Source organism: Pseudophryne corroboree, chromosome 1 (assembly GCF_028390025.1).
Source record: "Pseudophryne corroboree isolate aPseCor3 chromosome 1, aPseCor3.hap2, whole genome shotgun sequence".
Taxonomy (NCBI): Eukaryota; Metazoa; Chordata; class Amphibia; order Anura; family Myobatrachidae; genus Pseudophryne; species Pseudophryne corroboree.
Window position 1 is genome coordinate 207,859,192 of NC_086444.1, and position 13,344 is coordinate 207,872,535.

The window sequence follows — 13,344 nt, forward strand, 5'->3', positions numbered from 1 at the left end:
CCGGGGTGAAGACACCGAAGGGCAAGGCTCCGCTGACAGAGACAACCTATCTTTCCAGGGTTTGATTAAGTTAACATGGTAGATCTGTTCGGGTTTTCTCTTTCCCGGCTGGTATACTTTGTAATTAACCTCATTCACTTTTTCCCTAATCTCAAATGGACCCTGCCATTTAGCTAGGAATTTGCTTTCCACAGTGGGTACCAAAACAAGAACTCTATCTCCAGGAGCAAATTCCCGTATCTTGGCACTCCGGTTATAGACCCTCTGTTGAGCACTTTGGGCCTGTTCCATGTGCTCTCTGACAACAGGTACCACGGCTGCAATCCTATCCTGCATTTGTGTTACATGCTCAATAACGCTTCTATAAGGAGTGGGCTGTCCTTCCCACGTCTCTTTGGCAATATCCAACAGCCCTCTGGGGTGTCTACCATACAACAAATCAAATGGAGAAAACCCCGTAGAGGACTGAGGAACTTCTCTGATGGCCATTAACAAGTAGGGCAACAAACAATCCCAGTTTTTCCCATCTCTCTCAACAACCTTTTTTAACATACTTTTTAATGTTTTATTAAACCTTTCCACCAACCCGTCAGTTTGGGGATGGTAGATGGACATCCTGAGGTGAGTGACCTTAAATAACTTGCACAATTCTTTCATGATCCTTGACATAAATGGAGTACCTTGGTCAGTCAAAATTTCTTTTGGTATTCCCACTCTACTAAATACCTGCACCAGCTCCCTAGCTATCGCCTTGGTTGTGATAGTGCGTAAAGGGACAGCCTCAGGATATCGAGTGGCATAGTCCATAATTACCAGGATATACTGATGGCCCCGAGCAGACTTTAACAAGGGCCCCACGAGATCCATGGCTATTCTGTCAAACGGGACCTCTATAATAGGCATGGGAACTAGTGGGCTCCTGAAATGGGGTCTAGGGGCATGATACTGGCATTCAGGACAGGAAGAACAATATTCAGACACTTCTTTATAAACCACTGGCCAAAAGAACCTTTGTAGAACTCTTTCAGTGGTTTTTTCTGCCCCTAAATGTCCTGCGGTAACGTGACTATGAGCTAAATCTAGTACCGTTCTCCGATAAGGCTGGGGAACTACCAACTGTTCCACCACATCCTCACCCCTTTTGACAATGTGGTACAAGAGCTCATTACAGATGGCCATGTGGGGATACGTAACCCTGTCACCTGGTACCACAGGTTCCCCATTAACAATCTTAACATTCTCTCTAGCCTTTATTAAGGTAGGATCCTTTAACTGTTCAGACGCAAACAGATCCTTCTTTACCTCCAGGTCAGGCACGCTTTCCGTTCTAACTACTATGTCTCTGTTCCCAGCAAGAGGGTCCTCACTGGACTCCCCATCTGTCACTTCCCCAGCCAAACTAGCAAAAGGCAAAGGGCCAGAAAGTTCCGAAGACCCACGTACATCCATAAAATCACCGGTATTATCAACTGGCTTTTTACTTCTCACATCTGTAGATAACCGTGATTCCCACAGTTTCCAAAAATGAGGAAAATCCCTCCCTATTATGGCCTCATGCACCAAGGTAGGGACCAGTCCCACTTTAACTATTGCTGACCCACAACAAGTTTCTATATTCACCTCAGCAGTGGCATAATGTTGGGTATCCCCATGTATGCAAGTTACCCCAATAGGTATTTGCTGGACCTTTAAGGGGTTCACTAACCCAGCTTTCACGAGGGTAACTAAACTTCCTGAATCTAGCAAGGCCTCTACCCGGTTACCCTCTAAGAACACATCACACATTTGTTTTTCCAGCTCAGGTGAAGGTACCACAGTACAGGCTAACCTAGCAAAGAAAGACATTCTGCGACATTCAAAGGCAGCATCACATTGCATGGGTTCTTGCGTGACTGGGCAATTGGCAATAACATGACCTGGCATACCACACCTAAAACATTTAATCACACGATTATCAACCCGTTTGGGCAGCATAGACCGTTCTAGCCCCATTGGCCTGTTTCCAGGGCCAGTGTTTACAGTCTCTCCAGCCTTGCGTTCTCTTAACCGCCCAGCAACGTTTTCCCACGGAACAGTCTTACCAGTCTTTACTGAAGGGCGCTGTCGAGGATCTATGGGTTGCTGGGTGGTCATCAGTAGTTCCTCTGCTGCCAAATACCTCTCTACCATGTCCACTAATTGGTCAGCAGTACCCGGGTTTCCATGGCTCACCCACTTGCGCAGGACCATGGGCAAAGATCTCAAGTAGCGGTCCATGACGACTCTTTCCACCATCTGGGGACCAGTTAATGTCTCTGGCTGTAGCCATTTTTTTGTTAGCTGAATAAGGTCGTGCATCTGGGAGCGCGGAGGCTTCTCCATGGCGTACAGCCAACGGTGCACCCGTTGTGCTCGTACTGACAGCGTGACTCCCAGGCGGGTCAGGATCTCAGTCTTTAGTTTATCATAGTCCCGAGCCTCAGCGGGGCTTAAATCAAAGTAAGCTTTTTGGGGCTCACCTGACAGGAAAGGTGCCAGCAGACTGGCCCACTGTGCTTTCGGCCAGTTCTCACGCTCGGCAGTCCTTTCAAACGTGGTCAGATAGGCCTCCACATCATCAGCCTCTGTCATTTTCTGCAGGAAGTGACTGGCCCGTATAGAACTAGAGCTGGTTGGAGCACTGACGGCCACATCTCCAACCCGAGCTGCAAGTCTCTGCACCACTTCTGCTAAGGCCTCTCTATCCTGACGCTGTTGCCTGTAAAGTTCATCAACAACTGCCTGCTGTTGTCTCTTATTTTCCTCCATTGCCACCTGCTGCTGTCTGTTGGCCTCCTGCTGTAGTCTCCAATTTTCCTCCATTGCCACCTGCTGCTGTCGGTTGGCCTCCTGCTGAGCCGCTGTAGCTTGCAGCAAGGCTTTAAGCAGATCCTCCATGTCGACAGATTTTTCAGGCGGCTTTGTAGCTGCTTTCACCCAGGACATATTTCAAACCCTCAGGGGTGAGTCTCAGTAACTTTACACTGGGCTGTATCTGCATAAACCACCGTTTTCTGCAGGCCTCACAAAGCTGCTGCTTTCACTTATGCGCAGAACGGTGTGCTCGCATTCTCCACCAAGTTGTAACACTGTAGGGGTGCAAGGCGCCTTTTCCTGGGGAATATGGCCGCATGCAGCAGCTGAGGAACAACACAAGTCCAGTTTCTGGTACAACTGACCCCGGCCAGTTTTATTGAAACAGAAAATAAAACAAACCCCAAAATAAAAATACCTTGCCTGTCCGGCACTAACTAAACATAAGATATTCCTAACTGTCACTAAACAAAACACAGAGTTCTTCAGTACATACTGTATAGCTTACTTGCATCAGAAAACGTGTCTCTCACACACAGATCCTGCAGCCTTCCCAGGCAGTCTGCCCATACTAATCAGGTTAGAAGCACTATAACACTCTTACACAGCTGAAACCCTGATTAGCCCTCTGTGAGGCCAAAGACCCGAACTGGGCCCAATGTCTAGAACTCGCCTTATCTCTCTCTCAGAGCCTTTACCCAGCTTTTACAGCAAACTGAAAAGGTTCAGACAAAACAAAAAAGCATTTTTCCTAGAAGTTAACATTTTCTAAAACATGTAAGACAAGAACCTGGGACAAATATACCTGCCCTCAAACACTATCCCAGTGTTCTTGTCACAATTATATACTGGTGGTCCCCAGTCCCCACAATGCAGCACACTGATCAGATATTTGCAGCACACTGAGCACAGATATGGAGCGTTTTCAGGCAGAGAACGTAGATATTTTCAGCACACTGAGCACAGATTATTTGCAGCACACTGAGCACAGATATTTGCAGCACACTGAGCATAGATTACGGAGCTTTTCAGGGAGAGAACGCAGCCACGTCCTCTCCGTTCAATCTCCAAAGCACGAGTGAAAATGGCAGCGATGCGCGGCTCCTTATATAGAATACGGATCTCGCAAGAATCCGACAGCGGGATGATGACGTTCGGGCGCGTTCTGGTTAACCGAGAAAGGAGGATAGATCCGAGGCTTCCTCGGAACCGTGTAAAATGGGTGAAGTTCGGGGGGGTTCGGATCCAGAGGAACCGAACCCGCTCATCTCTACTTATAAAGTTATAAATATCTTCTTTGTATTAATCGAATCATTTTTATAGTCAAAACTGTAGTATGACAGGCAGTATGACAGGCAGTATGACAGCCTCTACTGACTGCACGTCCCTGTTGGGGTGTAATATAGTGGATTTTTTTCCTGTGGTGGCCGAGGTCTGTTAATGCAGGGTCAAAAACTGGGATGTAAGGTAGTCTTTTCCTGGAAGGCCATGCCCGTTTAGCAAGGCCACACGTGCCAAATTTTTTTTTTATGCCTATGGGGGTGGGGTGAATTTTAGAATGTCTATGAGTGGTGGTGGTGGTGGGGGGGATTGGGCACATTTTAATTTTAATGTTCACACTGGGAGACAAATTGTCTAGAAACAGCCCTGGATGCATACCACAACTCCCGGCATAGCAGGGTGTAACCTGCACTATGCTGTCTTTTGAATAGGAGCCAGCTAGCAATGCATACGCAACAGTATACCGTGATCCGTATTCATCGCGGTCCCACTACAGAAGACTGCTATACGCAGCAAAGATGTAGCGGGTGGCTGGTCACTATCCACAAATACTTGATGCATCTTTGTAATCCTGCATGTACTGGGTCTTTCTGGAAAGGAATTAGAATACAGTAGTACTAATGTGTCCTCACACAGTGTGCACACAGTTGGACCAAACAGGTACTGAGTGACTCAGCCCTGCCAAGGGTCTTTTTCAATCAAAATGTGTGTATTATTTGCATAAATAAAACAACTGGAAGTGACAAAACTACTTTGGTAGCTTTCACTGATCTGTGGTGATCATTCCGAGTTGTTCACTAGTTGCCGATTTTCGCTATGATGCGATTTGTTGCTAAATGCGCATGCGCATGGTACGCAGCGCGCATGTTCTAAGTTATTTAACACAAAACTTAGTAGATTTGCTGGTGTTCGTACAACGCTTTTCAGTCGCACTGCTGTTCGGTAAATGATTGACAGGAAAGGGGCGTTTCTGAGCGGCAACTCAGCGTTTTTACGGCGTTGGCTAAAAAACGCAGGCGTGTCAGGGAAAAATGTGTGAATGTCTGGAGAAACAGGGGGGTGGCTGGCCAAACGCAGGGCGTGTTTGTGACGTCAAACCAGGAACTAAACGGACTGAGCTGATCGCAATCTGTGAGTAGGTCTGGAGCTACTCAAAAACTGCAAAGACTTATTTAGTAGCAGTTTTGCTAATCTTTCATTCACAATTCTGCTATGCTAAGATACACTCCCAGAGGGCGGCGGCCCAGCGTGTGCAATGCTGCTAAAAGCAGCTAGCGAGCGAACAACTCGGAATGAGGGCCTGTGTGCGGCTGAATCTGTATATGAAGTGCTACGAAGCAGCGGCTGTGGCTTTTTCTCATGCCTTAAGTTCTGTTGTGCTGTATCTGCGACTTTATACGTGTATCAGAGTAATTCCCATGCAGTTAAAGCCATAGCCCACATCTGTATTACACTGCGAGTGGTGTTTTCGCTGCATCTGCAATGCTAGCAAGATGCAAAATGTAAAGAAAAAGATGCTATTCTACACCTATTGGAGCAGCCCAGTCATATGGCATGTTGACACTAGGTGTATGAAAACTACTGTCGTATCTATAATGGGTGCAGGGTGTGCGGTGCACCCATATAATTATAGTTACTTCTCCAGAGACCCACGTCGGATGTTACTAGTTGCTGCTTAATACACTCTTATCTTACAGCAGTGATCCTGAAATCCAGATCTGTTATTAACCTCTAAACATTCTGCATGTTCTCTGTAGCCATCTTGAACTCTGTCATGTGATTCATTTAGCCAACCACTGTGCTGCACCGGTCATCTGATTAAATTCTCCAATGGACTTCATCCTGTTCCTACTTAATCCTGAGACAGGCAACTGTTTTTGGTCAGAGCAAAGCCTTCCCTCTGGGATAGTTCCTGATCGCAGGTCATGGTTACATGAACATTGCCAGTGCTGTATCAGTGTTCCTTCACACCAATACTATGTTCCTGTCTCCAGCTTATACATGTGTCCTCTTCAGCGTTGCCTCCAGCATTTCCATATGCTCTGTTTAAAGTGCTGCCTCCAACAAATCTGTGTTTCCTGGATAAGAGCTATATCCATTTATCCTGATATCCTGCATCTGCTACATCTCCAGTTATTATGATTCCCTGCATCTGATACATTTCTAGCATATCCGGATTCCCTGCATCTGCCTACATCTCCAGGCTATCTGCATCTCCTGTCTCTGTTTCAGCATCTCCAGTCTCTTTGCATATTTGGATTCCTTGCTTGCTTCTGCACATCTCCAGCATATCTGGATATTCTTCATCTGTCAACATCTCCAGTATATCTGCATATCCTGCTTCAGCAAGTGTCTTCAGTATATCTGCATATCCTGTAGCTGCAATCATTTTCAGTATATCTGCATATGCTACAGCTTCAGTATATCTGGACACCCTGCATCTGCCAGCTTTCAGTGAACTTCATTACCACTGTCCATGCTGCACACACACTATGTAAAACCCATGAGTCAAAGTAGCATCAAGCCTCATTCGTTATCACTTCATGAGCATGCCCCTATTACATCCTTCTTACTCATACACCTACATCAGCAGAGCCAAAGGGTCCCGATACGGATCGCAGACATGCTCATTCAATGCTAATCTGCCTAAGATGCAATGCTGTGTGCGGTGTTCACCAGCAACTGGGCTCAACAGTATTGAACCTCAAATAAGGGAATTCAAATACTGGATGGACAAAAATGTATTAAAGTCCATTCAGTGTCCAGCTCAATAACAGCCTAAGAATAGAGACCCTAATAAATGTCCACAGGCCTTCTATTGTAAAAAAGATGCTGTTTTGCAATATACTGTATCAAAATTTCAAAACTCCTTCTTGACTTAAAGGTTTAACTATGAATTATACATTGTAATATTTTATCATTTGTAAGGACATCGGGATAGGGATGACTTGGTGCATGTACTGTAACAAACTTTCTAAAGAGGACAGGGGTTGCCCATAGCAACAATAAGCTTCTAACTGTGATGTTATAGAATTTACTGGATAAAAATCTAAAAGTGGATTGGTTGCTATGTGCAACTTCCTCACTTCCTCACTTGTCCTCTTTAGAAGGTTTGATACATCTCTCCCATAATCTTGACTCTTACCTCCTACTTTAGCATTGTATGCCACGCCAACACCACATTTCTTATTGTTTGCAATCATTGCAACTTCTCCCGCACATCTTGTGCCATGTCTACAAATATGGACAACAAGAAATGAAATGCAATCAGTTACTTTAATAATAATAAAAGTGAATTACTTTTAGTAATTGCTACCGTCAAAATACTACTGGTGAGATAACGATCATATAAAAGTTACATTTTACCATTGCACTTGAATGATCTCACATAGGGGTATATGCAATAGTTTTTTAATTCAACACAATTCAACAGTCAGACACCCTGCCGCTGGGACCCGAATTCGACATATTCAATAAAAAACGGATTCGACAGTCCCGCTGTCGAAAAACGGACCAATTGACGTATAGTGTGTGTCCTGGTTTCCACTTTTTGGACGGCACAAAAGTGTTTAAAAAAAACAGAAAAAAAATGCGTGGGGTCCCCCCTCCTAAGCATAACCAGCCTCGGGCTCTTTGAACCGGTCCTGGTTGTAAAAATACGGGGAAAACATTGACAGGGGATCCCCCGTATTTTTACAACCAGCACCGGGCTCTGCGTCCGGTCCTGGTGCAAAAAATACGGGGGACAAAAAGCGTAGGGATCCCCCGTATTTTTAACACCAGCACCGGGCTCCACTAGCTGGAGAGATAATGCCACAGCCGGGGGACACTTTTATACCGGTCCCTGCGGCCGTGGCATTAAATCCCCAACTAGTCATCCCTGGCCGGGGTACCCTGGAGGAGTGGTGACCCCTTAAATCAAGGGTTCCCCCCCCCCCCCTCCAGCCACCCAAGGGCCAGGGGTGAAGCCCGAGGCTGCCCCCCCCCCATCCAAGGGCTGCGGATGGGGGGCTGATAGCCTTGTGTCAAATAAAAGAATATTGTTTTTTGTAGCAGAACTACAAGACCCAGCAAGCCTCCCCCGCAAGCTGGTACTTGGAGAACCACAAGTACCAGCATGCGGAGGGGAAACGGGCCCGCTGGTACCTGTAGTTCTACTGCAAAAAAATACCCAAATAAAAACAGTACACGCACACCGTGAAAGTAAAACTTTATTACATACATGCATGCCGACACACACATACTTACCTATGTTCACACGCCGACTCTGTCCACTTCTCCATGTAGAATCCATGGGGTACCTGAAAATAAAATTATACTCACAAAAATCCTGTGTAGCATCTGTCCTCTTCTCCTTATAATCCACGTACTTGGCAAAAAAACAAACCGCATTACCTGGACCACGCACTGAAAGGGGTCCCATGTTTACATATGGGACCCCTTTCCCCGAATGCCGGGACCCACGTGACTCCTGTCACAGAGAGTCCCTTCAGCCAATCAGGGAGCGCCACGTTGTGGCACTCTCCTGATTAGCTGTGCGCATCTGAGCTGTCAGACAGCGCATAGCACTATGCCGCTCCATTATCTTCAATGGTGGGAACTTTGCAGTCAGCGGTGAGGATTACAAAAAAGAAGAGGACAGATCTACACTGGATTTTGGTGAGTATAATTTTAGTTTCAGGTACCCCGTGGATTCCACTTGGAGAAGTGGACCGAGTCGGCGTGTCAACATAGGTAAGTATGTGTGTGTCGGCGTGCATGTATGTAATAAAGTTTTACTTTCACAGTGTGCGTGTACTGTTTTTATTTGGGTATTTTTTTGCAGTAGAACTACAGGTACCAGCGGGCCCGTTTCCCCCCGCATGCTGGTACTTGTGGTTCTCCAAGTACCAGCTTGCGGGGAGGCTTGCTGTGACTTGTAGTTCTGCTACAAAAAACAATATTCTTTTATTTGACACAAGGCTATTAGCCCCCCATCCGCAGCCCTTGGATGGGGGGGACAGCCTCGGGCTTCACCCCTGGCCCTTGGGTGGCTGGAGGGGGGGACCCCTTGATTTAAGGGGTCCCCACTCCTCCAGGGTACCCCGGCCAGGGATGACTAGTTGGGGATTTAATGCCACGGCCGCAGGGACCGGTATAAAAGTGTCCCCCGGCTGTGGCATTATCTCTCCAGCTAGTGGAGCCCGGTGCTGGTGTTAAAAATACATGGGACCCCTACGTCTTTTGGCCCCCCGTATTTTTTGCACCAAGACCGGATGCAGAGCCCGGTGCTGGTTGTAAAAATACGGGGGATCCCCTGTCAATTTCCCCCCCATATTTTTACAACCAGGACCAGCTCAAAGAGCCCGAGGCTGGTTATGCTTAGGAGGGGGGACCCCACGCATTTTTTTTCTTGATTTTTATCCCATTCCCACCCATTCCCACTGAAAAACATGCTCTGATCTCTCCATAATATTTTAGTCAGTAAAAAAATAATAATATTCTTTTAAAAAATATATAAATAATACTTGTGGCTCCTAATAGACAAACCAAGTAGATAATCCCTTCTAATATAAATAGATATGCTATTAGCAACAAAAAAACCACAAAAAAAACATGTTTTTGAAAATGTTTATTAGATTCCGCCACCAAAATGAGGCGGACTGAAATTGATGAAATGACTGTCGAAAAGCACTGTTGTCGAATCGACATTCTTCAATTGAATATACTTTTGTCGAAAAGCCGCATTTTTACCATTGCAGACATGTCGAATTTGACAACTGTCGAATTTCAAAAAGTCGAATCTGAAACGGACGTTTTTTTGTCGAAAAGTACTGTATTGCATTGTCGAATTTTTTTTGTTGTGTCGAAAATGCCACGTTTTTCTACATTTGCGGCAATTCGACCGCAATTGCATATACCCCATAAACTGCAATTAAGCTTCATATATTTGACATTAATATGTAAATCCTTTACACATTTCACACTTATGTTACTGTGTTTATATTCTATTTTTCGTACCAAATGCAATGCTTATATACTTACTTGTTCTCATTTGTAATGTCATATCGTGGGAAGGGGTCTTTGTCATTATCATTGAAGTCATAACTTGCTTCTGGATCCTGGAAAACAAAGCATTAATCTAGAATCAAATATAGCACAAGCAGTGCACAAACCATGGAATAATTACATTGGCTTACATTAACTACCTAATTATGATTATACAACGCTTACATTTGTATAGGCACGCTGGGGAAGAAATAACTATTTAGCACAAAGTTTCTACTGTTTATTCGTTCCACATAAACCAGCTGAGGTCCCTCTGGTAACGTATACAGAATACAAGTAATATACAGCATAGGGGAAATAAAATACAATTTTAAGTCAAAACAATTTTCATGGGGAAACTTTGTAATCTTAAAACTTGTTGTTCTTTCCCATGTCTTGTCTCAATCACACCAAAACATGAAGGCTTATTGCAAATATAATACCTACTTACCCCTCACCTGGTCATTTTACCAGGCTCTGGCAGATTACAGATGTCCAAAATCAGCCATAGTGAAAAAGATAGAAACCTATAATAGAGTAGTCTATGCGCAGCAGAACTATGGACAGAGATTAGGTGCAATTTGCAGATGGCAAGAAGGACCATTTACACATGTATGATCCTATATAATTTGTACAGAAGAGATGGCTCTGTACAATGACAATAAGTTAATTGCAGCTGACTGACAGGTCCCGTGTCTGCAGATAGGTTACATATGTAACATAGTAACATAGTATGTAAGGTTGAAAAACAACAATTGTCCATCGGGTTCAACCCATTTGTGGTCTCCTATGCACGATTATTTTGTATAAAATTTTGACTGAAGTTGCTGACTGCCGTTCCGATTAACCCCTCTTTTTTATAATAACCATAGTGCGTGACTATGCCCCGTAACCCTGGATATCCTTATCCATTAGGAATTTATCTAACCCAGTGGAATTAGCTACTTGTCTCTGGCCAACAGGGTATTTGTTGAATCACGGCGCCTTAGGGTATCACAATTATTTTTCACAGCACCCCATGGCCAAAAGTTTCTTACTGAGAAATTTAGAGAGAAATATTAAACTAAGTAAATTGTGTTTATATGTCATCCTTGAGTTCAGTTATGTGGTGAGGGAGAAGATTTGCTTCCGTTTGTCCACATATGTTATAATTGACAGCCACCAGCACTGGTTTTGCCTATTACATTAACCATAACTAAATTATTTTGGTCCTGGACCACCAATCCAAGGCACCCCTGCAAGTGTCCTGAGGCACCCCAGGGTGCCACGGCACACATTTGAGAACCACTGCATTAAACTTACATAATTTGCATAGATATCTGTATGATTCCATTCAAGACCATCATCGAGTACAGTTACAACAACGCCTTTTCCAGTTATTCCTTTTCTCCATACTGGGATAACATGAAGGTCCAACTTGGGTAAAGATGGGCTGGCTCTTGTGTCTTGCTGGGAATATAAAATAAAAAATTAGCATGGAACGTTTTTGTTTTTTAATCAGTTGGGTCGTTAATTAGGAGCAAGCAGACATATTTCCTGGTTCATTTATGCATCAAATTGCTATTACAATTTCTTATATGTAAATACAATGTTTATACATTTTTTGCAATTAAAATTATCAGTGGTGGCCAATGTTGGACCTGGGCAAGAAGGGCCCCTTGGGAAATGCAGTGGTAGGGGCCCATGCTTAGGGATGTGTCCAGCCACCAGAGAGGCATGGCTAACCATTACAGAGTTTATGATTTAGGTTCCTGTATAAATATATATATAGTACATACTAATAGTTCATGCATGATAACGTACCAGATTAATAACAGCACTGAACTCTAGAAAATACACCATAGTCCTGTGCAGTATAATATAACACAGTGGCGTCAGAAGGCGGGCGCGGCCAGCACCCAGGTGTCACCCTCGGAAGGGGTGACACCAAAGTGCCGGCTCTTCTGCAGTGACAGGAGCCAAGTGCTGCAGTGTGATAATCATCTACAGTACTCGGCTCCTGTCACAGATAAGGAGCCGGCACTGCTCACTGCCCAGTCTCCAGGGGCAGCCAGCGTCTTCAGGGAAGCTGGACATGCCCCTAGAGTGAAGAAGAGGACACCTGAGAGGCCATGCCCCTTTAAGTTAGGTCACGACCCATTTTCGAGCGGCCGCGGCTCCAGCGGGATGAGTGGGGGGGGGGGAGTAAAAATACAGAGTGCGCACCGGATGTTACCACACCTGGTGACGCCTCTGATATAACATAGGTATAATGTATAATTGTAGTGCACACTCTGAAACCTGATCCCTAGAGGAGGAGATGGGCCATCAGATAGTGGGTTTCCCCTGTACCCGTGTAGCTCAGTCCGACTCTGGTGGTGGTGCTAATACATTGCAGAGGGTGAAGTGACTATGCATACCAGGAGAGGGGGGTACCTGATGGTGTCACTCCATTTGTAGCCAAGTCTCCCAATCTAATAATCTAAGCACTTTCATAACTGCCACAATACAAATCATCATCCCAATGTTAAGAATACAAAACAATTTATTAAGTTGTAGTTTCATATACCGCAGGAAACCTGCAGGAAAAAGCACCGGAAAAATAGAGGTGCATGTGGCAAATGAGATAGCTCAAACAACGGCCAGTGTTAGCCATCTTGCCAGTCAGCACGTTAAAAAAAAAAGTTTCCATGTAAAAAAATGTCCCGTTCCGAACACTTTAATACCAGGCTATACTGCCTAACATCAGTCACAGTCTCCTAGTGGATTCCTTCCTAGCAGGTGGCGTTTGTTTAAAAAAAGATAAGTATCCTCATATTGGTTTTACTTAATGGTAATTTGGTCAAACCCTTCCTACAGGATAGGGACTAATGCTAAGTGGCAAGAACCATTATTGACCGGGAGGGTTGGGGGATTTTTAGAAATGTATTTCAATTTTATTTTCTGAGTGCTAGCCCATTCATTCACCTAAAAATGTAATTGGCTAGCTTTCTTTAAATTATCAGCTATAAATGTGAGTCATATACTGTAAATAAAAGGTTATATTTATTTATTTATTTATTTATTTATTTACTTTCCCTTTTTCTTACTTTGAACTGAGGAAACTCTAATTAGTTTTATGGCTTCACTCATTTGTCAGTGCCAAAGGGTAGAGTGCAAAGTGAAACTAATATAGTCACTCCTACAAGATGCAGTTTACATTGAAGGCAGGAGACTTGGGGCCTA

At 44.5% G+C, this 13,344-nt stretch overlaps 1 protein-coding gene across 1 annotated transcript in view; it reads right to left on the minus strand.

Annotated features, from left to right (window-relative positions):
• PCSK1 (proprotein convertase subtilisin/kexin type 1) overlaps nt 1-13,344 on the minus strand; it is a 127,347-nt gene that overhangs the window by 85,014 nt on the left and 28,989 nt on the right. The window contains exons 4-6 of the mRNA XM_063964045.1: nt 11,443-11,589; nt 10,138-10,214; nt 7,259-7,347 (exon numbers count right to left, since the gene is read on the minus strand). Of these exons, the coding sequence (XP_063820115.1) occupies nt 7,259-7,347; nt 10,138-10,214; nt 11,443-11,589 (313 nt within the window). The remainder of the gene's footprint in view (nt 1-7,258; nt 7,348-10,137; nt 10,215-11,442; nt 11,590-13,344) is intronic.